The sequence below is a fragment of the Phyllosticta citriasiana genome, assembly GCF_038021145.1.
Source record: "Phyllosticta citriasiana strain CBS 120426 chromosome Unknown IWZ02scaffold_6, whole genome shotgun sequence".
Classification (NCBI taxonomy): domain Eukaryota; kingdom Fungi; phylum Ascomycota; class Dothideomycetes; order Botryosphaeriales; family Phyllostictaceae; genus Phyllosticta; species Phyllosticta citriasiana.
In genome coordinates this window covers 1,646,219-1,664,336 of record NW_027117283.1, presented here as the reverse complement: position 1 = coordinate 1,664,336, position 18,118 = coordinate 1,646,219, and the positions used below count along the sequence as shown (strand labels likewise).

The 18,118-nt window shown below is 54.3% G+C and overlaps 6 protein-coding genes across 6 annotated transcripts; 5 read left to right on the top strand and 1 right to left on the bottom strand.

Annotated features, from left to right (window-relative positions):
• Position 1: 1 nt before the first annotated feature.
• Positions 2 to 1,349, top strand: IWZ02DRAFT_261826 (uncharacterized protein). Its single transcript, XM_066763361.1, has 2 exons — positions 2 to 270; positions 340 to 1,349. Exons 1-2 carry the CDS (start codon positions 64 to 66, stop codon positions 1,066 to 1,068), a joined length of 936 nt encoding a protein of 311 aa, XP_066623286.1. The 5' UTR covers positions 2 to 63; the 3' UTR covers positions 1,069 to 1,349.
• Positions 1,350 to 3,380: 2,031 nt separating this feature from the next.
• On the top strand, positions 3,381 to 5,501 carry IWZ02DRAFT_433038 (acid sphingomyelinase and PHM5 phosphate metabolism protein; the record flags this gene model as incomplete). The annotated part of the gene is made up of 2 exons (XM_066766257.1): positions 3,381 to 5,413; positions 5,462 to 5,501. The coding sequence occupies 2 exons, from the start codon at positions 3,381 to 3,383 to the stop codon at positions 5,499 to 5,501; spliced, it is 2,073 nt and encodes a 690-aa protein (XP_066623285.1).
• Positions 5,502 to 6,875: 1,374 nt separating this feature from the next.
• IWZ02DRAFT_355922 (aminotransferase class-III) lies at positions 6,876 to 7,716 on the top strand (the record flags this gene model as incomplete). Its single annotated transcript, XM_066764298.1, has 4 exons — positions 6,876 to 6,956; positions 7,067 to 7,339; positions 7,400 to 7,447; positions 7,513 to 7,716. Coding segments are annotated over 4 exons (606 nt in total), but the record flags the coding sequence as incomplete, so codon positions are not given.
• A 462-nt stretch (positions 7,717 to 8,178) lies between these two features.
• On the bottom strand, positions 8,179 to 11,793 carry IWZ02DRAFT_433036 (uncharacterized protein; the record flags this gene model as incomplete). The annotated part of the gene is made up of 4 exons (XM_066766256.1): positions 8,179 to 9,186; positions 9,240 to 9,972; positions 10,021 to 10,091; positions 10,138 to 11,793. The coding sequence occupies 4 exons, from the start codon at positions 11,791 to 11,793 to the stop codon at positions 8,179 to 8,181; spliced, it is 3,468 nt and encodes a 1,155-aa protein (XP_066623283.1).
• A 1,181-nt stretch (positions 11,794 to 12,974) lies between these two features.
• On the top strand, positions 12,975 to 13,722 carry IWZ02DRAFT_261690 (uncharacterized protein). Its single transcript, XM_066763360.1, has 2 exons — positions 12,975 to 13,578; positions 13,627 to 13,722. Exon 1 carries the CDS (start codon positions 13,062 to 13,064, stop codon positions 13,491 to 13,493), a length of 432 nt encoding a protein of 143 aa, XP_066623282.1. The 5' UTR covers positions 12,975 to 13,061; the 3' UTR covers positions 13,494 to 13,578; positions 13,627 to 13,722.
• A 193-nt stretch (positions 13,723 to 13,915) lies between these two features.
• IWZ02DRAFT_490475 (uncharacterized protein) lies at positions 13,916 to 18,089 on the top strand (the record flags this gene model as incomplete). The annotated part of the gene is made up of 2 exons (XM_066769665.1): positions 13,916 to 14,230; positions 14,286 to 18,089. The coding sequence occupies 2 exons, from the start codon at positions 13,916 to 13,918 to the stop codon at positions 18,087 to 18,089; spliced, it is 4,119 nt and encodes a 1,372-aa protein (XP_066623281.1).
• Positions 18,090 to 18,118: the final 29 nt, after the last annotated feature.

The window sequence follows — 18,118 nt, the reverse complement described above, 5'->3', positions numbered from 1 at the left end:
TCCATTCTTTGCCCCCACACTCCGACCGCCTCGCAGACTCGCCCAGGACCTTGTGAGCTTGCGATGGATGCCGCATCCCTCCTGAAAAGACAAGGATGGCGTGGTCTCGGCCACTCGCTCGACAAGAATGATAGAGGAATTGCCCGGCCTCTCCTTATCACCAGGCGACAAGAAGGTCGCGGCCTCGGGTCGAAGAAGACTGCAGTTGCGGATCAGTGGTGGATGCGTGCCTATGATACAGGTCTCAAGGAGCTGGGCACGGGCAAGCAGGTTCGTCGACGATCCTCATTTCGCTCACGAAACGCGATCCTCTAGGTCAAGGGCTCACCAAAGATTCAGACAGAGCTGGCCACAGTGAGACAAAACGCCGGACGAGGCACTTTGTACATGTCCTTTGTCAAAGGTAGCCTCTTGCCTGGGACCATATCACCAAAAAGCTCAACGACAGGAGCGCCGACTAGCAACTCCTCAACGTCTTCCCCTTCGGAGAATTCCACAACGGCAACGACACCCGAGCCGAAGCCTGCCGCCACAAAAAACAAATCCAAACAGGGAACCAAAGAAAGAAAGAGTGAAAAGAAAAGGAAACGCGAGGAACACGAGGATGGGCAGCGCAATGGTGAAAAAGAAGGGTCGGACAAGAAGAGAAAGAAAAAGGACAAGTCAAATGACAAGTCAATCCCAGTCGACGCTATCGCAACAGAAGATCCAAAGCTTGTTAGATGGGCCGCAAAGGAGGCTCGCCGGCTGAAAAGAGCGGAAAAAAACTCGAAAAAGCACGCAGACACGTCCGAAGGCGTCAAATCTGAAACAGACCGTGACTCTGCAAGCAGATTAAGGAAATCCACAAGCAAAAGCAGAGACAGCCGGAACGGTACGGACGCTGGAGAGCCGAACGGCAAAACGGAAAGAGCTCAGGCGAATGCTGACGCGAGTCCGCCGGTCGTGGCCGAAGGGATTTCAAATCAGAAAATGAAAAAATATGCCGCAAAAGCTGCTACAAAGGGGATTACCGTAGAGGCATACATGGCCAAAAAAGCCAAGAGCAAGGGAAAATCGTCAAAATGAAGATCACAGGCAGAGTGTCTAGATCGGACATAGGCACTGTTCTTCTCTGAAGCCGCGCCCCCGTCGCAGAACCGAACCTCCCTTGCGATGGAGTTTCTCCACCTGGACAGGTTCGTGGACTAGATTTTCCTCGGACCATTAAGTCTGCAGTCTCCGGCAGCGCCATTGTCTCCCAACGAGCCCCAGGCCCCGTTTCAAAACGAACGACTGGGTCATGAACCTGCGTCCAACCGGCCCTGGGGGCCATGGCCTGGACGCCCCAGACATTCTCTTGCGGAACCACGAACACCAGGTTGATGCGAGAGAGCCGAATTGATGTACAAATAGCTCTTCCCGTAAAGGCGGTCATCTTCCGCCCCCAAAATAGAAGACGAGATACCCTGCAACACCACACAGTTGACGCTGATATTTGCCACGTAGGTTTACTTTGTTTGTTGCAGCCTTGTTAGCTGGTTTTGTCAACTTTTGTTGCACTCGGGTAACACGAGCTCTCCTAAGGATTCCCTCCTGGGCTAGATGGACCGATCTTGCCAAACTCGCATAGGTTGGTAACATATCACCATGCCGTGTTACTTCCGGCCTCCCTATCCCTTTGATACCATCCCGCAAAGCAGTGGGCCGCTTTTCGACCCGAGTGCCAAGCGAGTTTCACTTTGCGTCCGTGAGCCTTTGCGCAGTCATCTTAATTCCTTTGCTATAAAGGTACTCGGCCTTTGCGACGGTCCTAACTCAGCACTCGGCTACAAATGGATCGTACCCTCTGACGCTTCAAATCTATTCTTTCTATCGTCATCAAGCGTATAAACAACATTCCGACTCATCTTTCATTGTTCTTTATTCAAGTCACCAGTTATACTCCAATCATGTGTCACTACCTCGTCTACATCTTTTTCTGCGAGTGCCAATACCGCTTGCTCACCAGGCACTGCGAGAACAGAGGCTGCAAGGCACAGGCTTCATATTCCAAGAGGGCCGTTTCGTTGGTCTGCAGCTGTCCTGGCCATGGCGGGCCAACGGCTCCCAAGTCCTACGAAAAGCTTGACTCTCACTTGAATTATCCGCTGGAGAACTTGGTCCAGGAGAGGGCGACCCTTTGAACCTCGATTGCAAGGTACCATTTCGTCACAAGGCCTGCGGCATCGGGAGAAAGAGGTCACTTTGAACAGGGACACGTTTGAAGATGAGGTGCAAACGTGTCGAAAGGGAGAAGAGCGGATGATTTAAATGCCTGCCGCGAAGAAGACGGGATGCTTTACAAGGAGTTGAGTCGCAAATCATGGAATGAATCGTTAAAGGTAAGCAACCATGACAGGACCAGAGAGCGAAGCTGATTTCTCAGACTCGAAGTCGACACTCCACCCTTGGGGCGGGATCGGACTCAGCTGCCCTTTCTCGAGCATTCGCATTAACAGCTCCTCAACAGTCAACGAGAATTGAAAGACAGCTGTCGACCGAGCGGACAAGTCGACAGCTACAGCAATGCGTCAAGAAGCTGCACAGTTTCGAGCTTTGTATTCGCACCGAGTTGCTGCTTTTCATCGCCAGAAGATCGCTGCGGATCACGCTTTGAAGACGTGCGCGTATCCACCAGGATTCAATGTCTGGGAAAAGATTTTCAGTCTTGTCTGCAGTCTGCATTAGAGCGGCTGCGGGCTCAGATAAGACCGATTTAACGAAAAATCAGCTCTTTCGAAGGGCAGTCATGCGCAGACTTGGAAGAGAAACATGCGTCGCGAGTCCTCGATGAGGCTTCAATTTGTCCACATGTAGCCCACGCGGCAGTTGGGATGGTGGATGATCATCTGACGTCAGTGACGCTAGACAGACGACGGGTCTTTGTTTACCGAAGCCGCAATATGAAGTTCCAAAGACATGGAAAGAGTGCTAGGAATTTCCTACGATTTCTCGCTTGGATGTGTCGTTTGATCAACCTTGCAGCGATGCAAAATGCTTGTTTGCGTCGTGCCGCGCGATTGGACCGACCAATGTCTACCCTGGAAATACCATCCCACGGCTGTCGGCACTCGATAAGCATGATTTTTGTCTCTCCTGAGACAGAAAAGCGAAAAAGAAAGGCGTGGATGGACGAGCTATACTGATGGATGGGGAAGGTCAGGGAAAAGCGGCACTAGCTTGCCGCAAGGGACCGCGCTTACGGCGCACGTGTGGACGCTTTCCACCCACATTTGCTGTTGTCGCGAGTCCACAATAGACAGCATGCGTCCATCAGGCATGACACATAAGCTTTGCTGTATGCCTGGCATGGCCCTGTCAGCTGCAGTGCTTCACTCGCTACATTTTTCGGCCCCAGCATGGCCGGCCTGCTCTCAACACCACTCACCATGGCTATGGTCTATCTAGCCTTGACCTCTTCTGCTCAGCACACAGCTCCCGGCCTGTCGTCCTTTGTTGTTCCCCCTGGATTTCCGACGTCGGTCTTTTCTTCGTACCATGTTCCACCCGCGGCGACGCAAGAACCACAACCCGCCATCTACGATCCCATCTTGAATCTTACCTTTCCGCAGAACTTGACGGACCCTAAGACCATCCCGGACAAGGATGTGGACCCTATTCTCTACCCGGAACCATTATTGAATTTTTCATCGCGCGACGTCAACCAGCTTGTTGACGATGTAATCGCTAATGTTTCAACAATCATCGAGAGCAACAGCACAGCCAGCAGCTGCTCCAAATGTCTCGATGCCCTGTCTATCGCGAAAGAACTCGCTCTTTACGCACCATCGACAGTTCCCAAAGCCATGGTGAAGCTTTGCAAAAAGTATGGCCTGCACTCTCATTCCACGTGCAAGGAAGACTTCGAAGCTACCACCTTTGGCGCCATCTGGACACAAATTCTTCGCTCTGCCGACCTGGCTGGATCCGATGGCCGCTACATATGTTACTCGATCAACAAGTTTTGTCCGGTCTACAAAACGGCTCCCCTTGACGTCTCGCCCATTTTCCCCAAGCCCAAGCCTGCCAATGCTACTGCGCCCAAGGCCAGCGGAAAGCGCGTCAAAGTTTTGCACATGTCCGACATTCATCTGGATCCCCGCTACTCCGTCGCTTCTGAAGCAAACTGCTCTGCGAGCATGTGTTGTCGCACGAACGTCCATAACACGGACCTGCGTGGCTCGGGTCAGATTTCTTTCCCGGCCCCTTTGTACGGGGCCTTTCAGTGCGACTCGCCTTATGACCTCGGACTTGCTGCGTTGGAGGCAGTTGGCCCACTGACTGGAACTGACGAGGAAACCCCCTTGGCTTGGACAGTGTACACTGGTGATCTGGTTTCTCATGACCCCCAATCCCAGCTCTCGAGGGCCTACACCGAGTACGCAGAAACGAGCCTGTTTGATGTTTTCAAGAAGTACATTACGGGACCGATCTTTGCGGCACTTGGTAACCATGACAGCAATCCAGAAGCTATCGATGCTCCGCACAACCTCCCGGGCCCTCTTGGCCAACAGCAGTCGTGGAACTTTGACCACGTTGCTGGCCTTTGGTTGCACGAGGGATGGATTGGTGAAGCCGAGGCTGCTCAGGCCCGCACTCACTATGGTGCCTATAGCATCAAGAATCACTATGGTCTCCGCGTCATTACTTTCAACACCGATTTCTGGTACAAGGCAAACTACCTGAACTTCATCAACACAACGGACCCAGACAACTCTGGCATGTTCAAGTTCATGATAGACGAGCTGCAAGCTGCCGAAGACGCTGATGAGCGTGTTTGGATAGTTGGCCATGTCCTCTCAGGCTGGGATGGCACCAACCCGATTCCCAACCCTACAGATTTGTTCTACCAAATCGTCGACCGCTACAGCCCACACGTCATCGCCAACATCTTCTTCGGTCACACTCACGAGGACCAACTCATGATCTACTATGCCAACAACGGCACTGTCCAAAACGCGGGAAATGCGTTGACTACAGGCTGGATCGGACCGTCCGTGACACCTTTGACCAACCTAAATTCCGGATTCCGGCTCTACGAAGTCGACACGGGCTCCTTTGACATCGTCGACGCGTGGACCTTTGTGGCAGACGTATCGTCCTTTTCCGAACTGGGCGACACCACCGGCCCCACGTTTAGCCTCGAGTACTCGACTCGCGACACCTACGGACCTGCTGCGGGGTGGCCGGATGACGCGCCGCTCAATGCGACGTTCTGGCACCGCGTCACGGAAGCCATGGAGAGCAACACCACGCTCGTCAGCGTGTTCAACACTCTCCAGGGCAAGAGCAGCATCATGAGCCCCAATTGTACCACCGAGGCTTGTTCGAAGGCCAAGGTGTGTTACATGCGCAGTGGAAGCGTCGCTTTGGGGAGCCAATGTCCGCAGGGGTAAGTCTCTTTTTCACACATGATTTGAGTCGCGCTGACGCACTGCAGGTATGGCTCTGTCCAGAGCGCCTTTTCGCCATCTAGCTGAGGGATGTGGCGGTAGACTCATAGAACGAATCATGGCAAAGAGTAATAGACAATCGCCCATTCATTGTACATACCTGTGGAAATAAACCAGGGCAAGAATTAGTAGAAGGAGACGTGCTGCAAAGTGAAGAAAAAATGACTCTACGAATATGATACCCGAGATCAACAAATTCCAAATTGAAAACAATTGGCCATGTGTATTTGCAACTTGCTAAAGGGACACAAATTCTTCTTCCCAGAAGGTGGTACTCGGATCGATGCCGAAGCAGGCAGTGCGGGTTACCCGAACGTCACGCCGGCCACGTTCATCCCAGCATCTGCACGCCATCTCTTCGTGGACCTTTGGCAACACAACAAGCCCGCCCGTACCGCAGCCATCGTGTCCCAGCTTGTGACAAATGTCGCCAGCGAATTGTGCGCTGCATCATATTGCTCCCAGGCACGCCGTGTCAACTTTGAGAAACGAAAGAATTCGCCTGTCTCTTCGACGATGCAGCCGCCCGCACCGCTCCGGGTGCAGAAAGCAGCGGGGGACAGGCAGGTAGGCCGCGGAAAAGAGCAAGGAAAGTGCACGAAGAGTTGAGCCAACGGCGAGATGAGTCTTTGGTGAATCCACCATCGCCAGGTCTGCCTGTGCCTAACGAAGACCAATCGCTTCTGGACCAGACGAACCCTTCAAACGCAGCAGAGTCGTCATCATCATCGCGCCAATGGTCGCTGAAGATGTCCAAATACTGCCTCAGCATCTCGAGGCGGATTCCGCCAGCCAACGGCCCTCTCAGAGCTACAAGGTTGCATCCAGAGTGTCGGGCAAGCTCGTCCTCAACATGGCCATCCCGCACGCACGAGAAGATTCGCGGCCGGCCAAGGACCCCGGACGCAGCCAGCGCGACATTCTCGAGCAGATTCTTGGACCCTTCTTCAACCACGTCGTCAATCTCTACTTTGAGCACGTGCACTTGAGTATGTTTCCCAGTCGTGGATGAAGAAGCGTTTTGCAGCCGCCCGTCTCGGATTCCTTCTTCGCTCTACTGTCAAATTTACGCAATATTCTTGACATTTTGGAATCGCTCCAAGATCCTGAAACATCGCCCATGCCTAAATTCGCAGTGCTTTTGGGAGTCGGCCATAGCCGCGCTCCAAGAGGACTTTTTGACGCCGCATCTGGCCACCCTTTACCCAGCGCTCATCGACCTGTCTGGCAGACCGCTCGGGGACATCCAAGGCAATGTGGTGAATTCAGGCCGGACAGTGGCGCTTGCTCACAGTCTGGGACTCAATAGAAATCCGCATATGTGCAGGAGGTCGCCGAGTAACATTCGTCAGCGGATGCACCTTTTTTGGGCCATGCTGCATTTTGGCACAGAATTCGAAAGACGTCATTACGCGGGTGAAGGGCGCGTCTATATACACGGCTGATGGACACGCCCTGTTGGACTGGACGAGCGGACAGATGGTTATTCCAAATCCGTTTACGCCCCTCACGAACACTTACCCCCTGCCTGTCCATAACATCATCGTCTTCATCCTCTGGAGATCCTCCACTGACAAGGTGCCTTCCAATAGTCCTGTCTCATCGGCCACGGACACCCAGAAATCGTCGACACGATCAGCGCACACGCGGCGAGCCTGGAACACCTGTTCAGCGGGATGCTGTCGCCGCCGGCGATCGCGCTGGGCAAGAAACCGACGGGCCTATTGCCAGACGGGCTGGATAAGGCGTTCTTCCTCAGCACGGGCGGTGAGAGTAACGAGGCGGCCATCAAGCGGGCTGAGAACTACACTGGCAAATTTGAGATTGTTGGCTTGTCCGCGAGCTGGCATGGCGTCGCTGGAGTGGTAGGTTTATTCACTGCGTGAGGTGGGAGAGAGAGAACGGCTGATTGCTCTTTGATGCAGGCAGCCGGAGCGCAGTACCACGCTGGACGAACTGGCCATGGCCCCATGGTAAGTAAGATTGAAGAGTGCTATCCATGTCGACATCAGCATCTCGTCTCACACAAGCGTCGCAGATGCCAGGAAACCTGATCTTCCCCGCCCCCAACGCCTACCGCAGCATCTTCCGCCACGCCGACGGCACCTACGACTGCCAAACGGAGCTCTCCGACGGCTTCTCCCTCGTCGATCGCGCCTCATGCGGCAGCCTCGCCGCACTCATCGTCGAGCCCATCCTCTCATCCGGCGGCATGCTGGAGTGTCCAGACGGGTGGGTGCGACCAAGGATGCGGCGGCCGTGGCGGAGAAGATGGCCAGCAAGGGCTTGTGGGCTTAGTTGTCGACTATGGCGAGCTTTGGAGGTGAATTTCGGTTGGCGCCGCCGTTGACGACGACGACGGAGGAGCAGTTGGAGGAGGGGTTGAGGATTATGGAAGAGGCGCTGCGGGAGACGCCAGGGACGATGCCGCTGTGTGGTAAGATGAATGGGAAGAATGGGAGTGACTAGATGTTTGAGGCTGGAGTAGACTACTATTTCAAGGTCGGAAACAGTCCATGAAAGCATGAAGTCCACATTCCGCGGACTGTCATTGCGTTTGATTTGAGGCCCAGGGACTTTGATTTTAGGTGTATGAATGCTTCAGACACTCACCTCATTCATCCCCCTTTTTCAATTCGTTTCCCAAACAATCTCTTTAATGTTTCTCCCCCCTTTAGGTGTTTGCACCAGAGAACAAGAACACTCAAAAGTCGCGCCTGCCACCACGGTCATTCAGCAAGAGATTCAACCGTCTAATCTCGCTCCACCTGCTCCACTGCCCCAACTCAAGCACATTCATGCGGCGAATCTTGCCCGACGGATTACCCAAGATGACGGGCTTCCAGTCATCATCCCGCTCGAGCTCGACGTCAGCCATATCGTCCTCGCTGGAATCGTCCTTATCCGACACTTGACCGCCATCGCTGGCATGGCTTCTGGCCCGCTTCATCTTTTCGCGTCGCCTCGCTCTGGCGTCCTCAGCCAACATGGCGTCGCGCCACTCATGGGGCGCGTTGACGCCGACACCGCTGTCACCAAAGGCCTTGTCGGGGATGACCTGCATCTTCCTGAACCGCCACATGACGGCCGTAAGTGCGATTGTCAGAGCCAGCAAGATGACAGACACGATGCCCGTGCTTGTCTGCGTGCCCCATCTTCGCGTCATCATGCCGCCAAGCAGCGTTGCTGCGGCCGCAAGGATGAAAGCTGCCGTCTGCGCGACGAAAAAGCCGGCTGTCACGCGTGGGAAGCACGAATAGTTTGTGCGGCGACGCCGTATCTCTTCGGGGGCGCTAACAAGGCGATGTCGGCTATTGGCGCCGGGCTGGAGATCGCAGGTGTCGAAGCCTTCCATGAGAAGGCCGATGCACTCGGCGCAAGCGAGCGTGCTTAGAAACCCGACTACTCCGGCAAATGCAACGGGAACCGCCCATGGAAGTTTTTCGCGTCCAGCAGATGTGAGTGTGTAGGCAAGCCCAGATAGGGGTAGGCATGTGGTGAAAATTATGCGGCGCGTCATGTGGCTTGTCCAGGAGATTTGTGTTTCGAGCGTCATGCTGTCTGTTCGAGGCCCATGAGTGCGTTCGCGAGAAAAGAGACCAGCCTTGGTGAGAGGAATGGCAAGCAAGGAACCGACAGCGAGAGCGGCGACGCCCGCACCAACGTAACGAGGTGCAAGCATATATTCACGCGAGAGAAGGGCCCCGAGAAGCTACAAGGGCTGGTGAGGACTCTTCAAGAAGACAACAATGGCGTAAGACTTACAACAATGAGCAGGACAAACTGCGCATAGATCCAACTGATGTAGAGAGCAAGCATGCTGAAGCCGAGTTGGAATATCATGCGAAAAGACAGTCTGACTCCTGCGATGACCTCGTCGCCCCACCATCTTGGGCCTTCGGCAGAGATGTGAAGCTTGATTTCGCCTTGGACGACCTGTCGATAGACGAACTCGGACCGTGGATCGACAATGTCTACTGTCGACTTGCGGAAACGTGCCCGTCGAGTCTCTGGCGCGAGAACGTTAAGCATCAGGACCGATGCAATGATGATGATGACGATGTAGAAGCCCCAGGCTGGATTCAATTCACCAATGATGATGGCGCCGACGAGGAAACCCACTGCAATGCTGGCCATGAAGCACCACGACCATATGCCCAGCCAGAGACCCATTCCTCCGCCATGTCGTCGGACGTCATTGACAAAAACTAATTCCTGGTGAGGATTGGCAGTCTGAAGCGAGGCGCCGAAGAGGTCGAGAAGAGTAGCAAAGGCGTTAATGTTGGCGAAGCCGAGAACAAGGCCATCAAAGGCCCTGGGAAGCAACAAACAGATGCGATAGGCTTGATCTGGGCCTCTCAACCTCTCAATAGCAAGAGCTTGAGGAAATTGAAGCGGTAGCAAGATTGCCAAAGCACCCAGTGTGTAGGGTTTGCGACCATGGAGAAGGGGAAGAGGCCAAAAGAGGGAAGTTGTGATAGCCAATCCGAGGTAGAGTCTAGTTCAAGGGTAAGCATTTTCCTTTTCGTGGGGATTTTTGGCTGACCCAAAGTTGCCCCAGGTAACAGAATGGCTCTCATCAGCGAGGACATATTGGATTCGCGGTACTTCTCCGGCCTAGGACAAGTAAGTTCAAGCCACTTGAGAGAGCGAAGATTCTCACATAAACACCGATCAAGAAACCAACCAAGGCGGTGTTAATACACGTTATTGCAGCGCAGATCCTCTTTTTCGTCTTTCCCCAGTTTCTTGCAAGCGGCTGTCGTCGATGACGCTTGAAAAAATTCCAACTGCTCTGCCCACCAAGAGCGCCAGGATGACCAAAAAAGCCACCATCATCCGCATAGGCGACTCGAAGTTCGCGAGGTTGTTTTTGGGGCTTTCCATAGCGTTCGCGATGCTCGCTCCGGTGTTCTCTCCTCCGTCGAACGACTCTGTCCCTACGGCCTGGCTCCGACTGATGAGAATGATCTTGATTGCGTCGTGGGGCTCTCTTCCTCTGCCTTAATGAAGTGTCTGGACGATCGTGCCGATCAACGTAGCCGGGATCATCACGGTAGTGGGGACGCTTCGTGTTATTGTGCCACGCTCGCCAGTGGGTGCTTTCCTGTCGCCCTTTTTCAAGATCCGAGTCCGATTCGGGAGAGGACTGGACGGACGGACTGGATTGCGCTCTATTGTGCTTGACGTAGGCCCAGTCGCCCGGCACTGATTTTCTTGATGGACGCTTGTAGAACTCTCCAGGGGTGACGACCACAGGCGATGAAGGTTTAGGCAATCTAACATTGAGTGGCTGTACCGAGATCGAAGGGCGATTTTGAATGTTGTTCGACATCACCCGTGGTGGGGGAAAACCGGAGTCCACAGAAGATTTTAGGGATGCAGCAGTTGCAGGAACGCTTTCCAAGCTCGAGACTACCAACGGCTCCATTTTTGACGTTAAAGAGGACTGACTTTGGGGCGATCGTGGGTGGCTCGGCCCAGCTTGAGATGTATCGGCTGGTTGCTGAATCAGATTCTCTAGACCAGTAATGGCACGATGCAGCCCCGGATCCACTGGTGCTGGCTGGACAGGGCTTGGAACAGCACCTTGGGGTTGATTTGGAGCTGGTGAAAGTGGCGAAGGAGAGAGCTCAACAGGATGCACAAACGGAGAGGGGATCCTGTCCGCCGCAGCATCGCCGACGATATCAGGTTGCGAATCGTTCGCTTCCAGACTGATTCCTGACCCGGAGTCGTCCAGATTTCTGTACTCGATAACTTCATCGAGATGTCCTGCAGGAACGAGGAGTCCTTCATAAGAAGATTTTGTCCTCGCGTGGAAATTCGAGAGGTTTGCATCTTCTGAGCCGGTCGCTGCAGCACTATAGACTGACGGTGTATACGTGATCGAAGAAAAAGCATGAGGTGAGGTAGGCTCCTCGGTTGCGGGGACTCTGAGACGGTCGGCAGGCGGTGACTTTGAAAATGACCTTCCAAGGCTCGAAACGGATGATTCTACACCACCTACTGGACTGCGGGAATTGACGGCTGCAGGTGAAAATTCTGGACTCCCGCCAGCAAGTGGCGATCCATGTCCGGAAAGCCAGGGCAGCTTTCTTCGAGATGCACTCAACTTTGAGATGCTGCTGGATGCAAAAGAGTGGGAAGAGTTTATTGATTTGACTTCCTGATCTTCAAGCTTCCATTCTGGAAATGCATGGACCTGGGAGTTGTCGCGCAAAGATGCAGAGCCGTCACGCTTGTGACGCCTGCGAACAAGGCCTTCATTTCCTATCCGAGGCACACAGTCTTGAGGTCTGGCACGGTGACTTTCCATGTGTATCCCCTGGTCGTACGGAAGCCAACGTACTACCTCTATTTAAGTCGGGGTAGAAATGGACGGATCGGTATTCCTGGACCTACTCAGAGGTAAAAGGGGTGTGAAATCCGAGTCTGCCAGCGGCGGTCCTTGGGCGTTGATCCTGATCGCGGCTCTCAAAAACCTGCCGAGACGATAAACAATGAATAGGTAGACAGGAAAGAGATGAGGGTCTGATGAAGCAATGGCGCGAAGAAAGATGTTGAGTTTCAAGCCGCTTGGATTGGCGCTTGCTGTCCAAGCTCATGTCTTTGTTCCTCCCCAAATTAGACTACGGAACCGCTCTTTCCAACTTCGTTCCGCATCTCTATCGGCCCCCACCGTCTCAAGTTGCTACTTTCTTGAGCTTCCTACCTACTCTCGATAACGTTCCCATGATTGTTGCTTTGTCGGACCGTGTCAGGACGACGATACTGGGCCTGGTTGCACACGCTTGGAAAGCGCAGGAAACTCTGGAGTCGATATAGCCAAAATCCGCAGATCAGTGTACTCCCCGATGCGATGACCTGGAACAAGGTTGATTCCGCGTTGCTCAGCAGCTCCTCATGTTGATGGTCACATGTTAGACAAACCCCTTGTGGATGCTTGGCATGGGAAGCAGTTAGTGAGCTGGCAGAAGCCGATGTTTCCAGGCCGCTAGACGATGGTTCAGGAGTGGGAGTGGGTCAGCGTTCAGCGGGTGCAGAGGTACCTGGGTAAAGAAGAAGGTCTGGGAGTTGATGGGATGACGTTGAAACTGGTCCTCGGTTACTTGGTGGGGGCCGGACGCGCGAGGATCTTTCGCGACTCACGCCTCGCGAGGCAGCCTTCCTTTGACAACTCGCGTCTTCCTTTTGCCATGTCGCGCTTGGCCAATCCCCATCCCAGAAGCCGTATCCTCACCCATCGTGGTGGCTCGAGGCCGTTGATTGTCGTTCTTCAAGCCCTTTCAGCTACAGCTGACCGTATCCGCGGCCTCCGCTTCATGGCAGCCCAGTGCTGTCAGGCGTTGCGGCCGCGTATTGGCTCCACACGCGCGACTCTGTCTGCCATCGCGGATGACATGGGCTAACCGTTGACCTGGGTGATTGGTGCAGGTCAAGCTAGCGGCGTACGGCTCCTGTGCAGGCACACTCACGTCTTATGCCACTTCTGGCTGCTGATTGGATACGCCCCGTGGCAATGTAGATGGGGGGACCAGGAACAGAGCCTGGTGCAAGGTAACGCCGACCACACGTCTTCGAATCATGAAGTATAACCCGGCCTCGAATGGTTGGCACGCGTCCACACAAGCGGATAGATTCGCTCTCTCTCGACGTCCGTTGGAAACATTTCTTTTGGTCGTGGTGTCGTCTGCCCAGTCTCTTTATCTCATGACATCCGCCGCTTCCCCTTTTGCTTCAAGCAACCATGCTTTGCTGCTTCCTCTTGCAACTCTGATCTTTCCCCGCACCCACGCTGTCTTGACGTCCTCCAGCACATCGTTTCTTTTTACTCCTTTTCTTCTTTTCTGTCAAGTCGTTCGGGTCCTCGCGTCCTCATTCCCTAGATTGCCATTCGTCAAGCCTCTTTCAACCCGTGGACCATCGTCGGCGCATGAGCGGCAACTTTCATCAATCGGCCCTGTCCAGCCCCGAGATCTTTTGGCTTCTTGGTACTTGAGGATCCGGACACAGTAAAGAGCTAGGGACTGCCAAAGAACTTTGAGGGGAGAGCCTGGTGGAGGTTGGGGTGTACGATGAGTCTCGTTCGGAAGAACAGAGGGCATGTGGACACTCTTGATTGACTTTTGACACTGTCTGACGATAGAAGAGAAGCCGAAAACCCAAGGCGCTGGGTAATAATTGTGCTCTCCTGGAAGTCCTGTTCCTGCATTGTTCAGTGACAACATCTTCAAAGGACGAAAGATAACCCCTCTCCTGTTGTGGAATCTCTGAATAGCGTCATTGCAGGGCGGGTAGCATGAGAACGGTGCGCAGAGATTGAGAAGAAGGACGCGTTGCAAGCACGCTGGGAAACCACCACACCCAGGTGTGGCTGGACTGCAAAACGCCACGGTGTTGCGCCACGCTAAGCGAGGTCACGGACCATGGCGACGTTTATGGCAGCGCTGCATGAGCGCGCTGCTACGCCCATTACTCCTCTACACTCTCCTCATCCATCTCTTCATTCTCAATCGTCTTTCGGTTCTCATTCCCAGTCGTTGTCTCTACACGAGTACCGCAAGCAGCTTTCCTCGTCCTGCACTCCAGATTTGGTTGGAAGCAAGCGTATCAAGCGCAAGACTGCCACCTCAAGCTTGAAATCCGCAAAACACTCGCCCCGTGTGACATTTGCAGAACCAGGTCAACTTCTGGTTGACAGTCAAAGATCCTCTGGGAGAAAGCTTCAGGGGGACGAGGCGCAACCTCTTCTCGTAAGTTCAAAGAACCGTGCGCAATCTTGCCGTGCCTAACATAACAGTCTTGAAGGCTCCAACTTCGCCCGACTCGCCAGTGCTTGAAAGTTCTCGCAATAAGCACGCAAGTTACGCGCGCAACGCGTCACTTCAAGACACAAGCAAACTTCTAGAACGCCCTTTATCCTTCGCAAAGAAGCTCGCCTCAAGAAAACGCTTGCCGCGTCCTGACAACATCAACCTCATTGGCGCGCGTCCTAGAGCCTCTTTCTACTCAGAAAACTCGAGTATAGACGTGCGATCCAGCGCTGAGTGGAGCGATAGCTCGACATTCACCCTTTCTAAATACCCTTTTCCGCAACCACCATCGCGGGTCAACATTGAGCGGTTCTCTGGTGTCAATATCTTGCCTGCCTCGCCTCATCTGCCGCAGGACGCAACATTTACGTTCCCTGACACACCACCGGCAACGCCGGCGACCTTGCATTACCGTGGTACTTCCTTCGACGTGGTCAATCCACGCAAATCCTTCTATAACAGTAACTTTGAACCCCCCGAAGACCCCGACTTAGAGACCGGAAGTGAATTCTTTGATAGGTTTCCAACACTGAAAGGCCTGCTCCCTGGAGAAATGGCAGCCGACTCTGACAGCCCCGGAAAGAAGGCTGATAGCAAACAAGAGCACCAAGGCCGAAAGGTTTTCGCCGATTTTGAAAGTGCTTATGCATCCATCGCCCAACAAAAGGTGCATGGCCCACGCGATGAGTGCCTGCAGCCTCCGGAGCGCCGGATTTTCAGCGTTCCAAATCTCGACGCAACTCCCGTTGGTAGGAAGCCGTCTAACATCGAGACGCCGCGGAGTTTCAGCGCGAACCACCCAAATGACTCCGCCATCTCTTCGCCTATCAAGAGTCCACGCGGAACCTCGTTCATGAACCGTGTGAAGGAGAGGATTTTGGGCTCGCCTGTCAAGTCCACACATGAGAAAGAGCAGGAGTTGCAAGAGTTTCACGGGGACGGAACTCCCGTTAAGAGTTCTTCCTTGGATGCAACTCTCGATGAAGCGCCGCATGACTCTGCATTCGAAGAAGAAGCTGAAGATTATCGCCCGTCGCTTGACAATAGCGCTTGGGAATCCGTCTCGGAGCGCCCTTCGGAGCGCCCCCACAGCTTGGCTCCGTCTTCTGTCTACCCGGATTCGAATGGCGACGCAAGGCGGAACTCGGACCGGCCTTTCAGCTTTGTGCCGTCGTCTGTCTATCGCCAATCGGACGGCCGGCCTGGCTCTCTTTACTTCGGACCACTCAACAACCGAGGTAGCATTCCGTGGGGCGTTAGAAACAAGGCCACGGACTACAGCAACGAAGTCAGCACGGACGAAGACATGTGGAGGTTCAAATCAAACCGGAACTCACTTCAGGAGGGCTTGGAGCAGTCCCATGGACTCTCTCACGTGAACAACACTACCCTTGGTAGTATTATCGATCGTTACGGTGATGACGGCTTCAAAATTGGCAAGCCGACCGGGTCTTCTGTCGCCACGTCTTTCGAAGACACGAACGAAAATCACAATTCGACCGGAGTCGACGAGAATGATTCAATTCGGTTGAGCCATGTTCAGAGCTGCACGCCAGTTTCCCACCATGTATCCACGCCCAAGCATGAAGTGGCGGTCCTGAATGGTGCTCCGCCAAGTGGAAGCCCGCCAGATCAGACACAGGGCCGGTCCTTTCTCCCAAGGCTCCGCATAAATGTCCATGAGTCTCGAATGGGCGCTCCCCCTCTCCAATCGCCGCCGCCCATGGGATCACCCCCACGTCCACGGTTCTTTGCTGTTGGCTCAACTGAGCTGTCTGGACAGGGCTCCTACGGCGATACAAATCGACTGCTGAACATCTTCCCTGGATCACCCTCGCCAGTCTCGGATCTGTCTGTTGGCAAACGTTACTCGCTCCAAAGCGGCGACCGTCTCCCTGAGTCACCTTTGCAAAGTATCATCGATAAATGCAGCACCCAAAGCTCACCGATGGACCGCCAAGATCCCTTCTATCTGGAAAATGCGCTTAAGACACAGCGCGACAGCTGGGAAAGTTGCTCGTCTCAGTCGTCGGGCGGTGGTATTCTGGGCGAGGCGGGAATCAGCTTTGTGAAGCGCCCGGCTACACCTGCATCCGATATGGAAGCCTCTGCTGGCAACAACGTTGGCCATGGCCAAGCCACTGGTGAGATTCCGACCGCTTGGGCCAGCAAAGTGTCCCCCAATGTCAAGTCGCAAAAGTCCCTTCACGTCAACGACGCAAACTCGACTGTTATTCCTGCCATTTGGGCGAGAAAGGTGTCGCCCAATGCAAAGTCACAGCGAACTCTGAGCCAACCGGAACATGCGGCTTCATCTGCGGGCTTGCGTGCCGACACAGAGTCTGAATGGATCACAGATGAGGGTGTCAGCGAGTTTCAGAGCAACTACGGTTTCTATCACAGCGTCAGCCCCGACGTGTCGCCTGCTCAGGTCAAAGTCAAACAAGCTCTTCGGCGCAAGCGCTCTTTCGATGAGCTTTCGCCTGACAAATCCGTGGACGCTAGTCTGGTCCCTAAGCGGTCAGACACCAACCCATGGCGCAACAAGAAGAAGAGCGCGGCCACAGACGTGCCTATCGAGATGGAGTTGCAAGAGATGCCACGCTTCCCTCGAGAGTCACAACTGGTTGCCGACTCTTGCGAAGGTGGCATCTCAGTGAGGCAATTGTCCGCAAACATCGACTACTTGCCTGTTGATGTCGTTCCTGTTGGCGACGACGGACCTCAGATTATGCCCTCGTCGCCCCCTGCGCTCCCGCTTGAACATCCTTCGGGTCTGTCAGGCTTTGAAACCCCGGAAACGCATCGCCACAGGGCCTATGTTGGCATTTCACCACCTTCGTCGAGCCCCTTAGCTCGCCAGCCGCTCCTGCCCGGCCGTGGAGACCTGACGACTCCCAGGGCTGCTCTGATGTCGCCCACGCGGCCTAGGGGTGAAGACGCTCTCTTCTACAGTCCGACAGCTGATGGTATCGACGCCGCTTTTTCCGCACGTTCTTCTATTGCTGCTGTGTTCCCTGGCGCATCTTACAAGGCGTCCAAAAGGGCTGTGACGGACACTCCAAGCGTCAGCAGCTACAAGGTGTCGCGCAAGGGGTCCCCTTCGTTGGCCAGCAGCACGGGTGATCATGGACTTGACCATCTGCGATACATGCGGCGCCTCAGACCCCGCGCTTCCTCCCACTACGAAGATACGCTTGCCCAGAGGCGCATGGAGGAACGCCGTCGCGTGTCGGAGAAGCTTGACGAGAGGACTTTGGCTGAGAAGCCCAAGACCAGTCTTCACGGTGGCAAGGTGGATCCTCTTCACCCTCGTGCCGCTGTGCGTGGCCAGAAGTCCGTCCTTCCACTTCGCCTCCACAGCCAAAGCGCGGTTCAGAGCACCACCAGCTTTGGCACACAGCAAATCCGTCGCCACAGGAGGCCCAGCGACATTGAAGCCGGTCGCGACTCTTTGCGCGATCAGCCAATGTGCACACCGACGACCATGGGCGAGCCAGAGCGTCACAGATCGCCAAAGCTTGCTCCGTTTTCGCGCCCAGCTTCTGCCGAGTTTGTCGACCTCGTGAAGCTGAAGAAGGAGATTTCCTGGAAGATCTTCTGGTCAGTTGGCTGGTTCGGCCCGTGTGGCTTGCTCTTGTATTTCGGTTACTTTGATACCCTCATGTTCTACTTCACCGAGGGCGAAATCGAGCACGTTGGCGCTTTCCAGAAGAAGCTTGGCCTCGCAGTGGCGATTGGCGAGTGCGTTGCCCTCCTTCTGGTCTTTTACGTTCTCAAGATGTGCGACGTCGTTTGAGAAACCTGGGGCTTGCTTTTTGGTATTCT

Excerpts from the sequence above, each read along its gene's own strand:
- IWZ02DRAFT_261826 (XM_066763361.1), top strand. The coding sequence starts at position 64 with ATGGATGCCGCATCCCTCCTGAAAAGACAAGGATGGCGTGGTCTCGGC. Across the intron at positions 271-339 it reads AGCTGGGCACGGGCAAGCAG|ACAGAGCTGGCCACAGTGAG; the intron begins GTTCGTCGACGA and ends CCAAAGATTCAG.
- IWZ02DRAFT_261690 (XM_066763360.1), top strand. The coding sequence starts at position 13,062 with ATGAAGTATAACCCGGCCTCGAATGGTTGGCACGCGTCCACACAAGCG.